At 34.9% G+C, this 24,997-nt stretch overlaps 1 protein-coding gene and 1 pseudogene across 3 annotated transcripts in view; one reads left to right on the top strand and one right to left on the bottom strand.

Moving 5' to 3' along the window:
- LOC149552741 (nuclear pore complex protein) overlaps positions 1-24,997 on the bottom strand; it is a 245,634-nt gene that overhangs the window by 212,852 nt on the left and 7,785 nt on the right. For all 3 annotated transcript variants that reach the window (XM_089788287.1, XM_089788288.1, XM_089788286.1), the window contains exon 3: positions 14,508-14,887. In XM_089788287.1, the coding sequence (XP_089644413.1) occupies positions 14,508-14,887 (380 nt within the window). The remainder of the gene's footprint in view (positions 1-14,507; positions 14,888-24,997) is intronic.
- LOC149552742 (U6atac minor spliceosomal RNA) lies at positions 21,926-22,069 on the top strand (annotated as a pseudogene).

The raw sequence follows: 24,997 nt of genomic DNA, 5'->3' as shown, positions 1-24,997 counted from the left end.
CCCACATTGCTTAGTTATTTATACTTCCCCTCATATCGAAGTTATAAAAGCAATGAGCTTCCTTGGGATTGTCACCATGAAATACAATATCGCTTTTAAAATGTCAAGGTTGCTTAAATGTGACTGATTGCTCTAAAGGACAAAATCCCTCAAGACAAGTGTGAGGAGTTGGACGTAGCCCCAGCTGCTCATTTGATACATCATTCTTATGAAGTTTGCTGGTAATATATCATTCGTATTAGGTCTGCACTAGGAGCACGTTGATTTAAGCAGGCAGACACAAGGAGGAATATGTTAATTGCTACCTAGGGCCGCAGGATACACTTGCAAGGTGAGGAGATCACTCATATGATATTGCAATAGGAAGTACTCAGCAAGCAAGAGTATTGGACATAGGAATTACAGACCAAGGGTGTAGGAAGTAACAGCAGCAGGTGTTTAGACCTTCATCGCAGAGAGCAAGAGTGAAGCACAGATATTTACAAAGAGGAGTTGGGCATCATACAGGTAACGTACAGGCAGGTTGTGGATAGGGTAGGCCTCAACAACGGGTGCTGGGGAATAGGAGTGAGCTTGACTGCAGGTAGGCCAGTTGCCACCCCCAATAGTGACAGTTCTTACAGTACTCCAGTATCCTGATTATAGACGGCAACAGGACCCCGTGACAATGACCAGCTAATTCCATGGTCGTGCAAACTGTCATATCCCTCACGGAATACCAGGTTCTGATTTCTCTTTTCACTGAATATTAATTATTGCTTAAAATGGCAGTACTGTAATGTAATGTTGGGTAAACGTGTGCCCTCATACTGTTAGCATAAGTTGTTACTAAATGGAGAAAGCTGGAGGCAGAATTCCAATGTGTGATTGAATGCTATTTTGAAAATTATTGAGACTTTAAACTTAATCTCTGAATGTTCCCAAAATTCTATTGCTGTTACAACTATATTGAGAGAGAATTTTTATGCTCATTGACACCAATATCCCTGTTATGATCGATTCTGATTAGCTCAGGTCAATGTTATATGGTTTGGATATTTCATGCAAACTGTTGTAAAAAGGCATACACTCTGATATTGACCAATCATAGCTGTGGCTGAGTGATTTGTATCAAGTTTTTCAGGTTTCTTTTTCCCATTTGCAATTCCAAGAGCAATTTGTTATTTACAGAAGTTGTGAAATAAAAGATTGTTTTCATTTTATTCATATGCATTGGAAAAATTCAAAAGTCCTAAGTACATTCAATTAGGGAGGCACATACATTATTGGCTACATCAAAAAACATTAAAATATATTTTCAATTCCTATCACAATGCTGCAGAATTTGTTTGCCAAGTGTTTGACAAAATGCCAAACCGTCTAATTAGTGTGGGAAATTGGTAAAATTGGAGTCTGAGTTATAACCAACTAAGGGTTATTACATATTCTTTGTTGATTGATTCTATCATATGCGCATTTCATTTATTGTTTGCGGATCATAGGGGTGATGATCATTGCTTCAGTTTTGGCCTAGTTTTAGGCATTGTGAAGCAGTCTTCAGCCCTTTCATTAATATATACGTGATTCATTTGTGTTTGGGTTTTTCTCCCTCAAGTTGGACAGTCCTCCAAGAATGATTTGATGTCTATTTTTTCATTTATTTTCATCCATTGTTTGTCTTCATTTCTGATATGAATTCCCAACATGGTATCAGAATCGCATTTAAGAAAAAGTACGATAGAATGAAATATTAATTAAGCCACTGATTATTCATCATATTTTATTTGAGCTTCTTGCTTATCTTATTCAGCTACTTGTCCGTCTTCTTGAGCTGCTTGAGCTCTTCACTTGCCTAATTGGACTGCTTGAGCTCCTTGATTGTCTACTTGAGCTACTTGACCAGCTTCAGCTGCTTGAGGTTTTTAAATGCTTAGATGAGCTAGCTGCTTGTTTGCCTACTTGGTTGAGCTAGCTGCTTGAGTGTTTCCTTGTCATGTGTTTGCTGCCTACTAATTGTCTACTCATCATCCTTCCTGCCACTTCAGATTATTATGCCATCTCATCAGCTATTGTTGATGTTTTAGCATCAGAAGTAAAACATTGATTATCTGATATACTAATCTGTGCTTATAGATGAATTGTTACTGCTGATTAGCATACCTACATATATGTATGTATATATACATATATATATTTATGTATATGTGGCTGTGAACGTATATTGTATGATCAACAGCAGTTAACTAATCTACTGTTATCGGGCTCCATATTGTTATCAGCAGATATGTTATTATCGGGCCTCATGCTATTATCAGGCTTCTTGCTTAAGCACCTTATGATTTGTTTTGTTTTAACTAAGACATGCCTCCGAAGAGGCATGACCCTACAGAGTCATGACTCTTCAGAGTCATGGCATTCCATATTGTATATATGTGCCGTACAAATCGCAGATAATGGACATCTATAACAGGCATCTCCAAAACCTGCGACTTGTCAAATTACATTGTTTACTATAATATAATTTGCAGAATAAATCATATTCATCTGTCTCTTCTATTCATCCACGATCTGAAGACAGGAAGAAGGCTGATCATGAGCAACCTGCAGAGCACTGGTGTAGAACACATATTCAGCACAGCAATTATTCAAATAAGAACGTTCTCTACTATCATTATCATTGTAATTGTTTTGTCTATCAGAGATCCACAGTTTTAACATGGTATCAGAGCCATTCTGATAATATATATTTATATAAATTCTCAGTTTTTGAAAAGAGGCTACAATCATATTGTTAAAATGGCGAATCATGTGAGACTAGAAGATAGGCTTGAGGGTGCATCTAATTTCTCTTCATGGAAAATTAGAGTATTAATAATATTAAGAGAAATGGAGTTAGAGCAATAAATTGAATCAAATCTACCCATGCCTGAAAATGAATCAGAAAAAGTCACTTGGAAGAGACATAATAATAAGGCAATGAAAATCATTATAGATTCTGCAAAAGATCATATTCTTCCTTCCATATCTAATCTTCAGACTGCATTCGAAATGTTCTCCATTATTCGAGATACATTCGAAATCAACAATACTAGTAGATTATTAACTCTATAACAAGATCTACTATATATAAAAATGAAAAAAGAAGAATCTATAACTTCATATTTTCATAGGATTTTTGAACTAAAGGATCAAATCGCAACTATGGAAAAATCGAGTTGATGACAAAGAACTCAGCATGATCGCTCTAAGAGGTCTTCCTCTTTCGCGGGAAACATTCATTGGAGGTTTAAGCTCTCGACCCGAACTTACTAAATTCGATCTATTAAAAAATGAATGCACACAAAAAGAATCTAAGTTAATTTCAGGAGGACTAAGTACCAATCAAGAGGGAGAAATTCAAGCACTTCGTGTGAAATCAAACAAGAAAGAAAATTCAAGTATAACAAAAAGGAATCTAACAAAAATCACAAATCAAACAAGCAACGTGATTGGTCCAAAGTTAAATGCTTTAAATGTGATAAAATTGGTCACTCTCATATGTTCTGCCTCGAAAAGAAGAAAATGCAAGCGGCCCTAGCAGAAATTAAAGGAGAAAGTGAAGAGAAAGAAGATAGAGAAAATTATGCTTTTTACTTAGCCCTTTCAAGTGAAATAAATTCTAACCACAACACTTGGATCATAGATAGTGGAGCATCTCGGCAAACAAATTTGAAACCTTCTCTAAACAAGCCTCAAAAGAAGTTACTATTGGAGATAACTCTACTTATCCTATTAAAGGAATTGGTTCCTGTTCAATACAACTAAAATCAAGAATTACACTACAACTCAAAAATGTTTTATATGTCCCAAGAATCAAGAGAAACCTAGTCTCTATTTCTGGTCTTGATTATCAAGGCTACAGAATTACATTTCAAGAAGACAGAGTTCTATCTTGGCCCAAGAACTCTAATATTAAGAAAAACATTTCCATTGGATTTAGAGATGGAAGTCTTTATAAACTTTGTAATAATCAGAATCTAAACCTAACTCTTAGTCATGAAACTAGGTCACCTTCACTATCGAGCATTATCATCTATAGGTAAAATTGTAAAAGGTTTACCTAATCTAAGATCTGATCATTTAAGTATTTGCAAAGGATGTGCTTTAGGTAAAAATACTAAGCAATACTTCCCTAAAAGTGATCATAAATCCAAATCCATCTTGAACTAATTCACACAAATCTTTGTGGCCCTATGTCAGTACCCTCACTTAATGGGTGCCTCTACTATATAATTTTTATTAATTATTACTCTAGAAGAACTTGGATCTATTTTCTGAAACAAAAGGAATCAACTGAAGTTTTATCCAAATTCAAAGAATTCAAAGCCTTAGTTGAAAACCAATCAGAGCAAAAGATTAAAACCCTAAAGTCAGATAATGGGGCTGAATACATATTTGATATTTTTAAGAACTCCTGCATTACTGCTAGGATTAAGAGGGAGTTTTCGGTACCTTATAATCCTCAACAGAATGGAATTGTTGAATGGAAAAATAGGTCTATAGTCAATTCAACCAGAGCAATGTTGCACAATCAAAATCTTCATTATTCATTTTGGGCTAAAGCATCTAACACAACAGTCTACATTCAAAATCGATGCCCAAACTCAATATTAGAGAACACCGCTCTAGAGGAAATATTCACAAGCATTAAACCTTACCTAAATCACCTAAGAATATTTGGATGCCCAGTTTATATCCACATACCAAAAGAGAAAAGAACAAAATTAGAACCTTCCAGAAATAAGGGAATATTTATTGGATATAGTGAAACCACAAAAGGATACAGGATCTTCATTCCAAGTCAAAAAACAATTGAAATTAGCAGAGATATGAAATTTGAAGAAGACACAGCTTTTAAAATTTCTAGAAACAGTGATGAATCTATTACAGAGTCTATATCTGAAGAAGATCAACCTACAGAAATTGAGAGGGAGAACAATTCTGAACCTTCATCTATGTCTAATCATAGAGATTTTGAAAATATTAATAATAATAAAAAGAGACCTCTTTGGGCTAGAAAAATGATAGAAGAAAATCAGGTTAAACCAAATGAAGTAATTCAACAAAGCAAAAGGACTAGAAATCAACCATGTTATGTTGCATTTTTAACTGAACTTATAAAATCAAAACCTTCTAATGTTGAAGAAGCACTTTCAAATCAGTCTTGGAAAGAAGCAATGATTGAAGAATACAACTCTATATTAAAAAATGATGTATGGGATGTTGTACCAAGACCAAAGAACAAATCAGTTGTTTCTTCCAAATGGCTGTTCAAAATTAAACATGCATCCAATGGCAGCATTGAAAAATACAAAGCTAGATTTGTAGCTCAAGGGTTCTCTCAGAAAGAAGGCATTGATTATAAAGAAACATTTGCTCCAGTTGCCAGGTATACTTCAATCAGAACCATCTTAGCAATCGTAGTATCCAAAGGATGGAAGGTACATCAGATGGAAGTCAAAACAGCATTTTTCAATGGCAAGATTGAAGAAGAAGTCTATATTGAACAACTAGAAGGATTCAATACTTATGACAGCAAAACTCATATTTGTAAATTAAAGAAAGCACTTTATAGACTCAAACAGGCTCCCAAAGCTTGGTATGAAAGAATAGACAACCACCTATTGAAGTTAGGATATTCTAGAAATGAAGTTGATCCTAATTTGTATTTCAAAATTGATGGTGATGATATGATTATCCTTGTATTATATGTTGATGATTTGCTAATAACAGGTGAGGAACATCTCATTAAAAAAACACAAACAAAAGCTAACAGCAGAATTTGAAATGAAAGACTTAGGGCTACTTCACTACTTTCTGGGATTAGAAGTCTAGCAACAAGACAACTGTATTATTTTGAATTAGGGAAAATATACAATTGACATTTTAACAAAATTTGGAATGATGGAATTTAAACCAGTAGCTACTCCTATGGAAGTAAATCTACACAAATTGAAAGATGACATGAACAAATCTGAACCTGTAGATCCTACTGACTACAGACAGATTATTGGATCCCTAATGTACTTGGTGAATACTCATCCTGACATATGCTATGCTACTCATGACTTGAGTCAGTTTATGTGTGCACCAAAGAAGATACATCTACATGCAGTTAAATATATTTTGAGATACCTAAAGGGCACTATTGGAATGGGAATCAAATATGATAAAGTCAACATTGAACTTCTTGGATATTCAGATTCTGATTGGGCTAGCAGCTCTATTGAACGGAAGAGTACTTCAGAATATTGCTTCAGTCTAGGATCTAGGATGGTTTCTTGGTCCAATTGGAAACAAACTTCAGTTGCATTAAGTTCCACCGAAGCTGAATACATTGTATCTTCCTTGGGTGCTAGAGAAGCAGTATGGCTACAGAAGTTGCTATCAGACTTATTCAAAAGACCTTTGAAGCCCATTGTGATTTATTGTGATAATCAAAGTTGCATTAAACTTTCATCAAATCCAGTATTTCACAATCGCTCCTAACATATTGAAATTCTGTTTCATTACATTAAAGACATGGTGAATCGAGGAATCATTCAACTAGAATATATATGTACAAATGAGCAAACGGTTGATACCTTTACCAAGCCTCTTGCTAAAGTGAAGTGGAAATACTTCAAAGAAAAACTTGGTATGATTAATTTGTAATATTGAAATTTAAACTAAATTTTTAATTCATGTGAGTTTATGCTTCTATTTGATTACTTAGTAGCATCTGATATGTAATGAAAGGTGACGATCTTTCATGGACATATTTATTCAAAAGGAAATTATTTACAAGGTGACGATCTTGTAAATAATAGATCTGGTATCATGGACATCTCTAGACATTGCTTAAGTGCAAGTAGAGATCATGAACATCAAATTTTTCATAGACATCTCTAGACATTGCTTCAAGCAATTAGAGATCATGAAATATCATGTTATTACTATGGACATCTCTAGACATTACTTCAAGTAATTAGAGATCATAGATAATAAATTTAGGTTACCATCATGGACATCTCTAGACATTGCTTAAATGCAAGTAAAGATCATGAGTAACAAAGTTTCATGGACATCTCTAGACATTGCCTAAGTGCAATTAGAGATCATGAAATTTTATCACTATGGACATCTCTAGACATTGCTTAAGTGCAAGTAGAGATCATAGGAAATATTTTATTTTGCTTCAAATAACTAAGAGATTCTAATATACATTGTGTTGATAACATAATGATTTTGTTATCTGATTTCACTGATTCCTTGCAACACTCTAATGATGTTTTACTTCTCCCTTGCTAAAGAGGGAGTGTTGATGTTTTACCATCAATAGAAGTAAAACATTGATTATCTGATATACTAATATGTGCTTATAGATGAATTGTTACTGCTGATTATCATACCTACATATATGTATGTATACACACACACACACACACACACACACATATATATAATACTTACATATACTTATGTATATGTGGTTGTGAATGTGTATTGTATGATCAACAGCAATTAACTAATCTACTGTTATCGAGCTCCATATTCTTATCAGCAAATATGTTATTATCGAGCCTCATGCTATTATCAGGCTTCTTGCTTAAGCACCTTATGGTTTGTTTTGTTTTAACTAAGAGATGCCTCCGAAGAGGCATGACCCTACGTGGTAGAGTCATGACTCTTCGAAGTCATGGCTTTCCGTATTATATATGTGTGTCGTACAAATCGTAGAGAATGGACATCTATAACCGGCATCTCCAAAAACTGCAACTTGTCAAATTACATTGTTTACTATAATATAATTTGTAGAATAAATCATATTCATCTATCTCTTCTATTCATCCACGATCTAAAGACAGGAAGAAGGCTGATCGTGAGCAACCTGCAGAGCACTGGTGTAGAACACATATTCAGCGCAACAATTATTCAAGTAAGAACATTCTCTGCAATCATTATCATTGTAATTGTTTTGTCTATCAGAGATCCACAATTTTAACAGCTATGTCACCTATTGAGTATGCTAAACTCACAATTTAACCAAATAAGTCTAATGGATGTGAAAAATGGAAAGATGTTACTCCCAGTCGCATTCTAAAATAACATCAATAATTCAATCGTTATTGACTGTCGTGGTGTTTTGGATGAAAAGAGAAAATGCAAACAAAAATAGCGTATGTCCTAGTGTCATCTTTTCAAAAATTTGTCAACGGGCGTCGCAGCTCTTTCTTTTGAGACGGCATAATAAGTTTTGACATCATGCAAATGAAGCAAATATTTTGTTCTGACTTGTATTTGTGGGAGTGGTTTTCTTTGGCTCGGATGACAAGCTTCATTGGTCGAATGTGATAATGAGAAATGGATATAAAGATGCCAGAACATGCAGAAAAAGATTGGGAATCTGAAGAGGCATGGAAGACAAAGGGAAGTGAACAACGTGGGATTGGAATATTCAAGGTAAGATATATCCACTGTAATAACCCCAACTGGTTATAACTTTGTGAAACACCAAATCCTTCTCAAATTCAATTATTTGACATTTTGTCAAACACTTTGCAAGCAAGTTTTGATACCAATGTAATATCCCTTGCCCAAACTGACTGATTTTAGCTCAAGGAATATTGTTGATTTTTTTGTGTTTCAAATTGTTTGGTAAAGTTTGAATGATGCTAAGAAATTCAGCATGTTCGCAAATGATATTACAATACCTTTTACAATGAACTAAAATGCAAGTGCAGTTCTTTTTAGTATTTTCAATGCATATACATGGAAACTAGATATGGAATGCATACGTGCAGCCAACTGACATTTTGACAAACAATTGGCATACAACTATTATGCTGATCATGTATGCTATTAGATGGACATTTCGTCAAACAAATGGTATGAAACATATATCTCCTATATTGAATTCATTCTCATGTACAATGTTGCTATGAATTTGCCAAGACAAATGGACTTACAATAATGACTACAACAATGCCAAATCTGATTCTAAGTTATCACTTTCAACAACAAAATTATATCCCTAAGAACAATGCTAACTACTAATAGCTGCAAGAGGAACTTGATAATAGTGATGCCCAATGAATGGAGATGAAAGTTGCAATCAGAATCAAGCATAAATACTGTAGCGTAGGTACTGTTCATGCATACTGTAGCAGCAAGGAAAAAACGATTACTAATGGCTGCCAAAGATGAATCTTCAGGTCTGCACTCGATAGTCCTTCAATATTCTTCAAACCCTTCAGTTATTCCTTAACTTTAAGCACAAATAGAACTCTAGAATGAAGCTCTCCTAAATGTCAAATTCAGTGGATATTTCATCACCTCAAATGGTTACAACATTGAAGAATTGACACTCTCCAATGGCTAACTAAAATCAAAAACCCTTAGTTTCTTCTCCCAAGTTCATATCAAATGCAATTGACAATAATTGGATGCCTAACAATGAAGCTCTCGCCTCTATTTATTCTTTTCCTTCACCCTTCTAGAATAAAATTAAATATTATTTAATTGCACTCTCTAGAAGCTTCCCCCTTTCCAATACAATAATTTGTTGTGCTTCTAGAAAATGCACTCTCTAGAAGCTTCCCCCTTTCCAATACAATAATTAGTTGTGCTTCTAGAAAATTATAATTAATTAAATATAAAGTCACCTTTAGATTATTTATTTATTGACTTTAATTTAATTTATTTTTCCTTGTTTCTCCACTTAGCCTTCGGAGAATGAAAAGCTAAGAATTCCATTGACAGTCTAAAATATGGGGAACATTACATCCACAATGATCCCTAGGTTGTTTAGCCAATTTGGTCATGTGACCAAGCTCGCCCTCAGGTGCGATGAAAGTAATCTTGAGGAAGATGGGTTTATGCAGAGAAGTAACGAGACCGTATCCAATTCCTTCGTATCTGTATATCAGATTTGTTTTGCAGATAAGTCCGTATGTCAAATCTAATATTATGACTACGGTGAGAGTTTATATTTTAATTTGGAGTAATTTTATTTGACTATTATAGGTTTGTGTCAAGATTATGTGAATTCATTGTGAAGTGAGATTATTTGCAATTGTTATTATACATATTATTTGATGTTTTGTCAGAATATTCTAATGAAATCTACCTTCTATTCTTAGGTTTGATGTTTTAATATTTTTCATCCAGACTTTCCAATATTGGAAATTATGTTTGCAAAGACACTATAGTGGTATACTACCAACCTTATTGAGCTGACACTATGAAGGAAACCTAGGTAGAATCAAGTGAGTCACCACATTGGGCATTTGCATTGTATTTACTACTATATCAATTATTGAAGATGGAAGCCGGCCTCATCAACAGAGGCACTAAATATTCATCTTGCACAAGTTTTGGACAAGAATTTACAGACAATGGGCTTGTATCAGGATGTGACTGCAATCTGTGGGTCATTTCTTTGCATTGGGCAAAGCATGTCCAGTATATTGTCTGGTTCGTGTGTGCAAATACTTGGCAGCAACTATCCCTTCAGATCAGGTTAGAGATTCAAAGGGAACTTGAGCGGCAGATGGAGAATGTGATTAATTACATAAAGGGAGAGCTTGATGAGTTGAAGAGGGTGGACTTCTTTAGGCTCAAGAAAATTCAAAGGGAGCTTGAGCAGCAGAAAAGAGTGCCAAGTACTTTACAAAGAATCGACAAGCTCAAGAAGCAGTGTGGCTTTGCAACTTGTTTGGTCAAACATTGGAGCCATGTTTGGAGCCAACTACAGCTTATTGTGATAATCGAAGTTGTGAGAATGCTACCCTTGCTAGAGGGAATCTCTGTTGAGAGGAGTTTCCACATCAATTGCTCTTGTTATTTGCTAAAATGCATGTTTCTCTAGAAGTGAAAAATAAGAGGTGAAAGCCCTTGTAATGTATATTTCTTTGTGAGAGAGAAATGAGGTGAAAGCCCTTGTACAATATATTTCTCTGTGAGGTGAAAAGCCATGAGAGATGGTGCTTTTTCACAAATGGAAGTAGCCATGGTGGAATTCATGCTGAGAGATTCCATGATGACATCATGTTGAGTGATTCCATGATGGGCACTTGTGTATATGCTTCTTTCCACACATAGGAGTAGCCATGGTCAGAATCATGCTGAGAGATTCCATGACGACAACACATTGAATGATTCTGTGATGAGAGCTTGTTTATATGCTTCTTTCCACACATGGGAACAGCCATGGTGGACATCATGTCAAGTGATTCCATGGCATTACCACAAGAAATTCTGTGATTTAAAAAAGAAAAAAAGAAATCCATAATGAAATATCCCCAATGGATATTTTTCTCCAATTTCTCTCAAATAAGTTTGAGAAATATAAACAGATAAATCCATGCAATAGATTTTAGATTATCCAGCATAAATAACAAAAAACTCGGATAAAATATAGTTTCAGCATGTTATTACATTTCAATCTTCAGCAGTACAATAAACAAATCCAATCGTTAATACAGAAAATTACAGTCAGATTGGATAATATGAAATATATATTTTAATCATAATGAGATACCCATGTAATATCTCCAGCAGACAATGGGTTTCAATCCTCTACCTCCAAGCTCGAGGGTTATGTTCTCAAACTAGCTGAAAGCTAAGCTTCCAAGTTCTCCAAGCGAAGAAATCAAATCATAAACCAAGCCTATTGCAAATTAGCTATCTTTCCTCTTTTAAGCCCAACCTGGTGACTCTTCACATTCCTTTCTCTGTTTCTTTGTTATTTTTTTAATATACTCTTCTCCTATTAAGCAAATAAAGTGCTCATATAATAATAAAGTGACAATAATATGATGAACTTATGTTTTAAAGTCACTTTATTAATATACCATTTAAATCTTCCAGCATTAAAATTTTTTATCAGATGACTTGATAAACATGAATGATAGCTTGTTGGAAAGGTCTTGGCAAGACACTCTAAGTCCAACACTGAAATGCCAAGAATGTTGAGCCTGTTGACTTACTATAAATAGTATCTAGAAACCTCACTGAAACAACCCCACTAGGCCAGAAGCTGGAGTAGCCTGCGCCAAAACTCAAACTGATACTTAAGAAATCCCAGTTAGCCTATAGGACCAAGGCAAAACGAGCCAACGAAAAATCAAAATTTGCAAGCCTAGAAAAGGGGACATTATAGTTCTCCCTTCTCAGAGATTGTTTGCCCTCAAGTAATCTGCATCTATCTACTAAAAAAATGCCTAGATGCCATATTTGCCTCAAGACTGAAGCTCTGCCCATTCGCTATGTTACAGTGGTATAGATATTTCCAACCCCTAAGTTGTGAAGCAACACAACATGAACCAATGTACCAATCAACTAAATACCAAGATCCCAAATCATCAGAACAACCTGACATGCAATGTTGTCATAGATACGTATTGCCCGATCATGGATAGATCCCAACCCTAGGTATACACCCAATAGGAACTCACACCACCATAACATCTGGGTTGGGACATAACACAAGCAATAAATCAAGGTTTTCACCAGCACCTAGCCTCTTGCCCTACATCCCATCAATATTGAGGAGCTTTCTTATAAACACCGTATGAATTAACTACAATGCACTCTTTGCGGCTTTGTAGTCAGCAGCATATTAATCATAGCCAACAATCTCTCTAGCAAGTGAACTATATCTAATACACTTCCATAAACAAATCTATTATCCGTAATTTAATCTAGTTGTCCCCAAACTATTTTTCCTCTCATAAAACATCAGCTTCTTGTGAACAACATTATATCTTAGTGTGGATTCAAAAATTTGAATTTTGGATATGGTTTCTCAACCAAAAAGATAGATGATTGTCTTGAGCACTAAAGGCTCTTTATAATGTGTCAATCCATCCAGCAAATGCAGTGCTTACCCTGGATATACATGTTGTTTAATTATTACCAAATCTAATTGATGTTATGGATTAATGGAACTGCACTCATTGTGACTTTGCGTACAGTAGCAAATGCATCACAGCCAAGAATCTTATCTAGCAGGTAAACTGCATCTAATACACTTTTGCAAATGAGTCTGTTATCAGTAACTTTTCTCTCTTGTAAAACATCAGCTTATTGCAAACAAGATAATATCTTAATCTGGGCTTGGAAATTTGATCTTTTGGATACGAGTTCTCAACCAAGAAAATAGATGATTGTCTTGAGCACTAAGGGCTCTGTACAATATGTCAATATGTCCAGAAAATGTGGCACTAACTGCACGATACAAATGTTTCTAAATTCTTAACCACTGATATCAATATACAAGAGAAGATTTTAGGATTTTGAGCATATTAGCACCTATAGAGGAAAAGAGAAAAGTTTGAGAAAAATCAAAATAAGCTTTTCTAATATAAAAATATATCCTCAATTCCTTCAGTGTGCTTACAGTTCAACTTTATATAAAAGACAAGTCACAACCTTGTATGCATTTTTTAATATCTAATTTTCAAGTACTATATTCTATTGGCACTACCGTCCCCTGACTCAAAACTCCCATAAACTATGACGATAACTTTAAAAGTGAAAAGTAAATATAACAGTTGAGACCAGATGAGAATACCATTGGCCAGAATTCTTTTAACTGTTAACTCAGCATTTTTTTGGATACCAGTTCTCAACTAAGAAACCAGATGATTGTCTTGAGCACTAAGGGCTATGTACAATATGTCAATATGTCCAGCAAATGCAGCACAGACTGCGTGATACAAATATTTCTTCATTCTTCACCACTGATATCAATATACCAGAGAAGATTTTGGAATTTTGAGCAAATTAGCAGCTATAGAGGAAAAGAGAGAAGTCCGAAAAAAATCAAAAGAAGCTTTTCTAATATAACTAAATGTCCTCAAATCGGTCAGTGTGCTTACAGTTCAGTATTTTATAAAAGATAATCACAATTTCTTATACATTTTTTAATATCTAATTGTTAAGTACTATATTATATTGGCACCACTGTCCCTGTCCCAAAACTCCAATAAACTATGATAATAACTTTAAAAGTAAAAAGTGAATATAATAGTCAAGACCAGATGAAAATACCATTGGCCAAAATCAAGCAGATAAAAAGATTGAACTGTTAAAACAGCATAATGTCATCAGAGCAAGTCAAACATAGTCACTGATATTTTTAGTACCTAGGCAACCTACATGCACCATCTTTATCATTTCAACATTTTGTAGCATTCAAATTGAACACAAAAAGAAAATAGTCGAGTTATAATTCAAAGAGAAAAGAAGCAGGCAAGCATTGCACTAAAGATTTTGACACAGGCCTTATCTACCAGTGACAATGATGCCAGTTCACTTAAAATAAAACCCAAGCAAATTTGAACAAAAATAGTATTGCATTGAAGTAGCAAATGCTATCTGTGAGGAAAACAGCACTAATTTCAGATCTTGTGAAGTATAAGTTGCCTCATATAACTGATTAAATGCCTGTGGCTAAAAATAAACAAATGTCAATGTCAAACTAATTAAGATTTACAAGAACCAACCTTGCAAAGCAGAATCAAGGATTGCTTCAAAGCGAGAAAATGTTGTTTCTCCACTGTCTGAAACCTCTTCTGGTTCCTCTTTTGCAACCTTCATAAAAGACTGAGATGACTGGGTACCAGTTAAAAGTGTGTTCTCAATCTGGGATGATCTTCTGTCACTATAAGCACCTTTTTTTGTAGTCAAAGAATGACGCCCTCCAGACGATACTTGAAACCCTTGAGCAACAGAGCCTTCCACCTCTTGCTTGATATCTTCAAGAAAAAGAGCGGGACTAGGATAGACATTTTCTGCATTTTTGTCAATCAAAGCTCCATCTTCTAGTCTGTTGGCACTTAATTTTTCTTGGACTAAAAACTGACTCCCAAGAGATGATCGTTTCCTGTGCACACCAGAAGAATGTGTATTAGGAAGGTAAACTACAGAACCAGATGGAAGGCACAAGCACGTTTGGGATGTCAGTGTAGCATGCCCTTGAAGAAGATAAGAAGCCAACTAAAACAAATACATTACAAGAGGATGAAGACTATAAATAAAAAAACACTAAAGAAAAGAGGAAATTCAAGAAGACGAGACATAGACAAACTGGGAAATCTACCATAGCTAAAAGTGTATGGACTTCAAGATATCAAGTATCTGAACAAATTCTAGAAAGGAAGAACCCTATCCATGGTAATTTCTGTAACAATTGAATGGTCAGTTCATGAAATAGTTCTATGAAAACACCTTAGAACCTACTTCATCACAAAAGATTAAGGAATAGAGAGTACAGAAAACTATAAGCTACATTCAATCACCATCTGTTTAATTGCTCTATGAGTATACAATTAGTAAAGCACAATACACTATAGTATACATACATGACTAATTCACATGAGAATAACATAGTAATTCAAAAGATATAACAGTTGTTCTTATTAAATTCAATGCTTCAATGCTCTTATAAAAAAATGCAGAAGGGAGTAATTTTCCAACAACACAATCCCAACTGTCAGAAACCAACTACTTCAATCAATCAATGAGACATGGCAACACTCGCTGACTAACTAAAGATATAATATAACTAATATAACTAACACTTATTAGCACAGCACGTACTTGCATATTCCAATTTAAAGATTCTTTCAACAATATTAAGTCGAGTCATACCTTGATCATTTCAGTTGGCTTCACCCATTTGCTGGAAGTCCGTTAAACCATGTCCTTCTTGCTGTTGGTACCATGTTGCTTCTTCATGTACTGCAGATGGATTTGCCATGGGATTATGTACTAGTTGCCAAAACCCAACTGATTATGGTGCGGATGGTTGTATTGAACCAAAACTTGTTAACTAGTATGTTTCTCTAAACTCTTAGACAGCTTGGTCATATCAGGATCTTTCCACCACCAGTAAGTGTTCTGCCATAACCATTAGACGGAGACCCAACATAACTTTCTTACAGAAGTAAGAATGGGTATCTATCACAGAATTTCAGTGTTCTTCCAGAGTTTCATCTGAATCTTTAAATTTTATATCTCCAGATGATCAATCAAAATTAACATCTCCCAGAGAAAGACTGAAATTGGCATGCCTAGAACATACATTGGATATAGATGAATGTATCGATCATTTGCCATATAATCTATCTTGTAACTGGACCAAACATATATTTGGTTTAGTTTAGGAGAATTCTTGGTACTACACTTTTTCTACCTTCTACATCCTTGTCCGTACTTTTTCTCATTCAATTCTTTATCGCCTGTCTGCACACATCTATGAATATTGACTATTAACTAGGCTTCTTGTCTCATCTTATACACTTTTACCTTTAAACTGTTTACAACATCCTTTAGCAAGGTTCCATTAAACCATCTAGCCTTATGGACCAATTATGCTGATATTTCTTGGGTTTTGAGTGGTATTAGCCACATTATTTAAACTTACCCAAGTTTATTTTGTTATGACCATTAAATTTTACTAGTAACTATCCAGGCTTCAAGTTCATTCTAGAAAGATTTTTGTTGTCCCAATATTTCTCCTCTTCTACAATACACTGATTGCCCATTGTGCTGATATCCTTTGTAGGTTTAACTTCTTCAAGTGAAGGAGTCATTCTTTGGAACTTTTGTTGTTACCAGTTTATTTGATATAGCAATCCATAAATTGGAAAGTAAATATTCCATGGTTACTGTTGTCCATAAAAACTATACTACAGCCGATGGGATTAGTTAGTGTCTGAAAGGTTGTGTGACGTTGAGTCACCCCTTCGGGATATATATGTACATCATCCGAATTGAACTATGGATTATCATTGTACTCGTGATTGTATACTCTGCTTATATGAATAAAGTACTATCTCAATCTGTGTTATATTCTAGTCTCTTAATACAATAGCTATCCGTTTACCCTATACAGTAAACAATTACCCTCACTTCTGGCCATACATTAATAGGAACAAGGTATGTCCGTTAGTTAACACAAATGTTGTTCAATAGGCCAATAGTACTACAAGTAGCTTTTCTTCCCAATACACACCGTAGATGTCTAAGATGAAGTAGTACTACAAGTAGCTTTCCTTCCCAATCCATGCCTTTGACCTTAACATTTGTAGATGTCTAAGATAACTAATTTATCTATTGACTTTACATGTTCATTTGGTATTTGTGTAGTATGGAGTCAAGAGGGTGTGGAAGATCCATGATCCACTCATCATTAATCAAATCACATGATTCACAAAATGTCCCCATCTATCACTTGTTATTTGTATAAAGAGTCCTAATGCCTAATTATCTGCTACAGATAAGTCTTGCATACTTAATGTTGTATTATCAAGCAAGGTTCATGCTTCTACCCACTTCATCAAGTACTCAATTGCACTCAAGTCCTCAATTGCTTGGTTCTATGACATTGACAGACCTTGGGAAGACTTGTGAAATCCGATTCCCACAACTTAAACAGTTCTTGTGGCTGGGCTGTACCTTAGTCTCAAAATAAAAAGAAAATAAAATAAAAGAATAGGAGTTTTGACGGTGAAAACCACTATGTGGTGGTGTCAGAACCAAAAAAAGTAAAAAGAAAGGATATATCCGAGGGTGAAAACCTCTCTGAGGTGCTTGAGGATGAGGTACTTGATCATCTCCCTAGTTATTTTCAAGATAGATCTTCAATGCTTATTGAACCAACACAAGCAGTCAATTTGAGTATGTGCGAAGCTTTAACAAATGAACTTAAGATGGATATAGAATGGAGAATTATAGAGTTACACATCTATGGGGATTCACAACTAATAATCAACCAAGTCAAAGATGATTGTTTAACAGGGACATAAAATTGAATAGTTCTTGTGGTTGGAATCATAACAGTGACATGAAATCCCTTTTTGGTGGCTTCCCTACAATCTAGCATGTATTACATCCAACTACCAACTCCCTCGCATTTGTATAGAGTGTTGGACACCACATACACAACTTTCCTTGCAATAGCATCCAGTCCCATACAGTCACCTGCCAATCCATCATGTGCCTCTTATAACACACCTCTTCCTCCATCCCAAATCTCACATCTACTCAAGGTATGTTCAGGACCCAATTTGAAGAGAAGTTAGTTGATCAATTGAATTGTTTTACTTTTATGTCAACTTCTTTCTTTCTCTGAGAGACATATCCTTTATAACTAGTATAGATATCTTAAATAAATCTATCTAAAAAAATGCCGATAGATATCCACTACAAAATTATTATAATTTAATTTACTCGACCTAAAATTATTTATATTTCTTTTATCTCCATTTATTTAATTTTTTAGTAACTTAAGCTTTTTATTTTAATTTCTTAAAAATGGATGATTTATATCTCAAAATATTACAATTTATGTGGTATTTATTAAATTATTTTTAAAACTATATTCTATTTATAATAAAATTTAAACTTTTGACATGTAGATGGTTGTCAAATTTAACCTATAAGAATAAAAGTTAACATTAACACACTCACACCATCCCACTCTACCCATTCTGCCATTGTAGAATGCCTATCGGCATTAATGAGTATGTTGAAAGATATTCTTCTATGTTCCCATGGTAGTGCAACTATCTAGACAAAGAAAGCACTAGGAAAACCTTCGTTTGCACCTTTGAGGGGTTTTGCCGACCTAATTCTTGAGAGCTGGTCTGCAAGTATGTGACTTTCCTTTGGCTGAACAATAGTTGTAAAGTAAGTTCTTGAAGCAAAAGCAAACATCTACTCACCCAGTCTTGGATAACTGGATTTTCACCATGTGCAACAATGCTTGATGGACAACATATAATGTATTTAACATATTACCACGATGGATTTTCTTATTGGTCCATACTCAAATGGAAATGTATTTCAAAGCAATGCAATTTTCTCATTGGCCCAAAGATTGGTGTCTTATTATCATCAGTCAGCATTAATGCTCGCAAGTGGTATTTAAATTAGGGTTATATGAAATGATCTTGACCATTGATTCTATAATATCAATCAAACAAGGTCATTTATCGTACGAAAGACTCCTATATAAATCATATTCCTCTCATTTGTAAAGGGAGCTTTTAAAGAATTGTCACAACTCACTTTGACCCTACAAAAATTGAAAAAAATCATTGAAGTTGGGTGATTTTTTTAAAAATTTGGAGTATTTGTGAGGGTTTTTTTATTTCTCAAACCTAGTTTAGAATTTGCTTTAAGTTATTTGGTTAGATGAAAGAAATCTTGGCTGAACCTTTGTGAAACTTGCTCATCCATACTCCTTGACTGCAAATTGTTTTAGGTGGTCAATTGACACTTCAACATAAGCTTAACTTCAATTATTACTCGCTCATCGACATGCATCCTATTGATGGTGTTGGTGTGGTTAGTGATGATTTGAACATCTATTGTTTACCTTAGAAGATTGCACTAGCTTGATGGAAGTCGACGACAAAACTAAACCTTGTAGAGTTCATAAAGACATTCACTATCTCTTCCATTATAGGACTAGAAAAGGATATATAGACCCTTAAATCTTTGCATTTTTTTTCAAAACCTTGTAGAATTAGGATCAAACACTTGTATTGCAAAACATTCAAAGGAAAGTTGATATCTCGTTGAGTGAATAGCATAAGCCCCCATGTGGTTACTAACTAACCATGTCATAGAAACTAAGTTGTGTCAACAACCAAGGTCGCAAGTACACAGTATAATGCTTTGAAGTTTATTTCCTTGATATGTGTGAGTAATATTGAGTATCGTATGTTTATACAAAGTTCTTAAAAAAAGTTATTTTGTTTGTTATTGCACATGTTTTATCCTAAGAAAGCATTACAATGACACAAGAATGTCCTCTTGTTTTGTAAAGATCTATTTTCAATCCCACTCCACAATACTCCTAATGAGTTTGCTTTCTAGTACCATGAAACAATTCTTTTTTGGTTTTATGGGTACTTGTGCTAGTCTACATTGTCCCATGCAATCAGCTAAGGCTTTTAAATTTGTTTACTCGTCACAATAAATTGATCAATCATCAAGGAAGACTTTATTGTGGAAATTTTGTCAAAGATATGCAAAATTATTCTCTAGAAAGTTGCAAGTGTTGAAGATGGTAGCTGCGATAGAGATCTTTATCTCTGGAAATATGAATGTTATTACCGTTATTGTTACGTTCAGCTGAAAAAGACACTTAAGTTTTAATTTGTAACAATAAATGTAAAGGACATGTCATTCTCATGCACTGAGGCATGAATATTCAAAGGGTCATTATTTATTATAGGAATTATAGGAATCTCAAGAGACCTTTCGGTTATCATATGAAGAGTCTCTCCTGTTGTTATATATTTGTATCAAGCAAAGGATATTGTACATTTGAACATTTCATAATCAATAAAGATATTTTTGTGTTGTGTGGTTGGGTTTTTCCCTTCATTCTCTAAGGGTTTTCCCAAGATAATTTTGGTGTTCTTTGTTTTTGTTTTCTCTCTTTCTTATTGCTGATTATATTTATGGATTTCTGGGCTCTAGTTTCAACATGGTATCAGAGCCAGGTTTAGATGACAGCAATAAAGAAGTTTGTTTTGATCTATGTCTTGTGTTTGTATTCTTCTGTTGCAGCTGCTCTGTTCCATCATGATTTCTCATTTGGTTTGTATGTTTGCTTGGTCTTATTTGCTGCATATAACCTTGAGCCATCATTGAAGCCGTCAGAGTTCATTTTATCTTCAACAGCGTGCATCTTTATGGGAGCGCTTCATTCATTGCATTGTCACTATTGCCAATTAATATAGTCGTGTGTGTCGTCTCTTTGAGGCTGTGCAATATCTCTAATATTGTTTTTGTGTTAGAATATTTGATTCCACGATGAAGAATAAATCGGGTGTGATATTGTTCTAATGGGAGGACCTACTCCTTGTCTTTAGGTTACAGTTTAATATTTTGGAACATCATAGTCAACATCAAGTTGTGATGCTACTATCACCACCGTCTTTTCTTTTATAGTCGGGCATTGAGCCAAAGAAACAATCATATGCATTAAATCCCGCTCTTGTAATTAAAATGTGGTCACGAAGGAGATAACAAAGAAGGTTGGATGAGAGATTTCCCAAGGATGTCGGTTGACAAGGAGGACGCAAGCACAGGAGGGACTGTAGTGGGTGCTAAAATTGCATAAGGCCATATATTTATGCTGAATCACTGCTGCGATTATCTCGAGGAGAGGCCGTAAGCAAGAGGAGCCGAGCTGAGTAGCTTGTTTTAGTTCACGAACCAGAACAGCGTATGCAATGTTTTTTCAAACGTTATTGGGCAAATTGCTCTTATCAATTATGGCCCAGAGCAGAGTAGACGTGTGCAGTTCTTTACATGAGGCGTCTTTAGCATTCATTCAAGCCAGTGAGTGTCTCCTTTTATAAAGGTAATCTCATCTTCTCCCTCTTTCAATTTCTCGTAGATGGGTCGGCTCGGTTATTTTTCAATTTTTGTTATGAAGGTAAATCATTAATAAATGCAAACTACCTATCACCATTTGTCTTCATTCAATTGAATTTTTTGGAACCGCTTTAAGTAAGTCTTTGGATCTGTCATGCACTCTTGGTATCTGCCATTGATTGGTATTCTGGCAAAGTATTTACCATTTGTCAATTCTCTGTTTTAATCTTATTTTGGGCAAATAATTTGATGTGAGTTTTTGGCAGATGATAGGTTTATGTCCCTGTTCATTTTGAATGCTTATTAGATTTATTGTCTCATAGATTATCCAGGTCTGTTGCAATCTCAAAAGAGAGTCTCATTTTTATTTTATTTTTCAATCTATTTTATGGTGATTTTCTGGTCCAATATCAAGTTTTTTTTAGACTTATCTATGAAATAATTTTTGAACAGAGTTCATTCTTCTTTAGCTTTGTTCTGGTGATCAGAATTTCTGTGTGGAGTTTAGAGCTCTTAGTTTAGTGTGTTCATAGAAAAGGAGAGACAGTTGGCATCTCCCTTGATAAGGATGGGAACAGTTTTCAGACTTTTCTTCACATACGATTAAGGCTATCCATAATTGACAGATCTTGGTTTGGCACCATTATAAAGAAAATTATTTTATTTATTTATTTTCAAATTGGTATATGCATCTTGATATATTGGGTTGATCTCTCTTTGTTATAGGATGAAGCAATGAGACGAGGTTGTTTTAAATTCTAAGGGAGAGGCGCAGCTTCAGAGGGAGGCTTCATAAGCTATCTTCTTGTGAGAGTTAAGAGGCAGTACTTATGGAATCTCCTTCATTGTCATATATGAAATGGTTGTGAATGCTTATAGGATTTGTAAAATTTGACTTAAATGGAACTAAGTCCTATTTTGTTATACATATTCTTGTTTGAATAAATGAGATTGTAAGATCAGCTATGATAACTCTTTCACTATGCAATAGTGAATATCATGTTAAGAGAGTCCATGATGTCATCACGTTGAGAGATTCCGTAATAGGAGTTGGATGTCATGTTGAGAGATTCTATGACAGTTCACGTTGAGAGAGTCCGTGAACAAAGGCTTAGCTATGAGTCTTGCAAATTTTTTCATGTTGAGTGATTCCATGAATATGATTAATTGTTACAAGTTTTCATGTTGAGAGATTCCATGAATGTGATTAATTGCTACAAGGTTTCATGTTGAGCGATTCCATGAATATGATTGATTGTTATAATTTTCCATGAATCTAATAGGATATATGGGATAAAATTTCATCATTAACATTTTGGTTGCAGTCTTGTGTAAATGTTCAGCTAAAGATCTCTCTCTAGCTAAAAGGGAGTGTTGAAGATGGTAGCTGCGATAGAGATCTTTATCTCTGGAAATATGAACGTTATTACCGTTATTGTTACATTCAGCTGAAAAAGACACTTTAAGTTTTAATTTGTAACATTAAATATAAAGGACATGTGTCATTCTCATGCACTGAGGCATGAATATTCGAAGAGTCACTATTTATTATAGGAGTTATAGGAATCTCAATAGATGTAATGTCCCCTTTTTAGCATTCATAGCATGATGTTGTCGTTAGCCTATTTCCCCACGGTCCCGTAGGCTAACCAGGACATTAAAGGGGCTTAGAGGCCATTTGGCCTAGATAGTTTCAGTTGCAGGTCTTTCTGAGGGGTTTTGAGGCAACTTTGGGCATACTTACTATTTATAGTAAGTCATCTTGGACATGGGCAGACATCCAGTGGCAACGGTATGTCGATGGTAATTGTTTAAAATCGACAAGAAGACTTGTTTATCATTGATAAGATTTGTCATGCATTGATAAAGCTATTTTATAAAGTTAAATTTAAATATTTAACTTTGTTAATGCATAGACTATAGTTTATGGGAAATATTTAAATTAAAAGAGTCCCCTTTATTTTATAACACATTGGAGACATAAGTTACATAAAGGGAGTTATGTTTTATCCAACATTGAGAAAACGAAGGATGAAGCTCTTGTGAGAACACTATAAAAGAAATGGAAGAGCTTTTTTTAAGCATGCTTGAAAATATCAAAGAAATTGGGAAATTTTCTGGAGATTATGTCTCAATAGTTTGGAGGACGAAATCCCTTCAAGCTGGAAATCTTGACGCCATTGAAAGATATGGTCTTGAGATTCAACATAGTAGCAGTCCGAAAAAGCGGAACCGAAAAAGCAAGCTGAAAAAGCGAGTACAAAAAAGCAGTCCAAAAAAAGCGGAACCGAAAAAGCAGGCTGAAAAAGCGGGTACGAAAAAACAGTCCGAAAAAGCAGAACCAAAAAAAGCAGTCCGAAAAAGCGGAACCGAAAAAGTAGGCCGAAAAAAAGTAGTCCGAAAAAGCAGTTTGAAAAAAGCAAATCAGAAGGGGCAGCATTGAAGAAGATTATTACAGCCATCTACAACCAGGTTCCTTTATTAGTATTGTTTTTTTAGGGTGTTATAAGTTTCAGCTGTAAGTGTGCATTATACCAGCATTATCATTTGTAATCCATGTAAATGCCAAAAGTCTTGGCCATATTTCATGAGCATTGTATTAGAAATTTCATTGCAAATTAAGAAGATAATAGTTGCTGGTGTCATTTAAGCAATTTAATATCATTATTTATTAGCTAGTTAGTTTGCACACCAACTATTTGTAAAAATCCCAGTTGGCTGTAGGTGTACATTTCTCATGCTTAGATCATATATATGCACTAAATATTGTCAAAATTAGTGGCACACTCATGTTAGGCCATTGTGTAGTCCATTTGGAGTTTTCTAGCACAAGTTTTTCATTGATGCAAATTGAAAAAGAGTCATTTAAAGCCAGCTGAAATCTATATCAGTCATACGTCCCTTGCATGTGAATTGTTTGATGAAATTCCTTGAGCTTTCATCAGCGTTTTTTTGAGGGCAGATTTGAGGAGGGTTATTACAGTGGTATCAGAGCTTGCTTGCAAAGTGTTTGACGAAATGTCAAACAACTGAAGTATAAAGATTTTTGGTGTTTGAAGAAGTTATAACCTATTGGAGTTATTACAGTGGTATCAGAGTGGTTTCCTGCCATCCTGTGGAGGTCTTATTGGGAATTTGGAATAGTCAGATAGAGAGAAAAATGTTTGACAAAATGAATGCCGATCCAGATCAGGGAAAGGAAAGATTCTTACAGTTATTAGACACCTTAGCACAGGGACAGCGATCAGCAGAGAAAAGAGCACAAGAACAGAGTCAAAGATTTGAGCTTATGATGCAGATGATGGCTCGTCAAATGGGGTTGAATGCTAATGTGGGTGGACGAAATAATCAGAATGGTAATAATCAGGATGGGGCACATAATGGAGGCGAACAAGTTGGGAACAATTTCGGTCATGCACCCCAGCAAACTAGGACAGTGAGTTCGAGGCCTATGGTTCCAACATTCCCTCCTAGAGCTCCAGAGCAGCCCGTACCAGAGCCCCAGATCACTGATATACGGGACCAGTTGAGGAGAGATTGGGAAGCCGGAGGTCCAAATTTTATTGCTGCAATCACCTTTAGGGAGTATATAGAT

Source organism: Cupressus sempervirens, chromosome 6, assembly GCF_028749045.1.
Source record: "Cupressus sempervirens isolate cs-2001-9-10 chromosome 6, ASM2874904v1, whole genome shotgun sequence".
In the NCBI taxonomy this organism is placed as follows: Eukaryota; Viridiplantae; Streptophyta; class Pinopsida; order Cupressales; family Cupressaceae; genus Cupressus; species Cupressus sempervirens.
The sequence above is the reverse complement of the archived record's forward strand: the minus strand, read 5'-3'. Positions and strand labels throughout refer to the sequence as shown.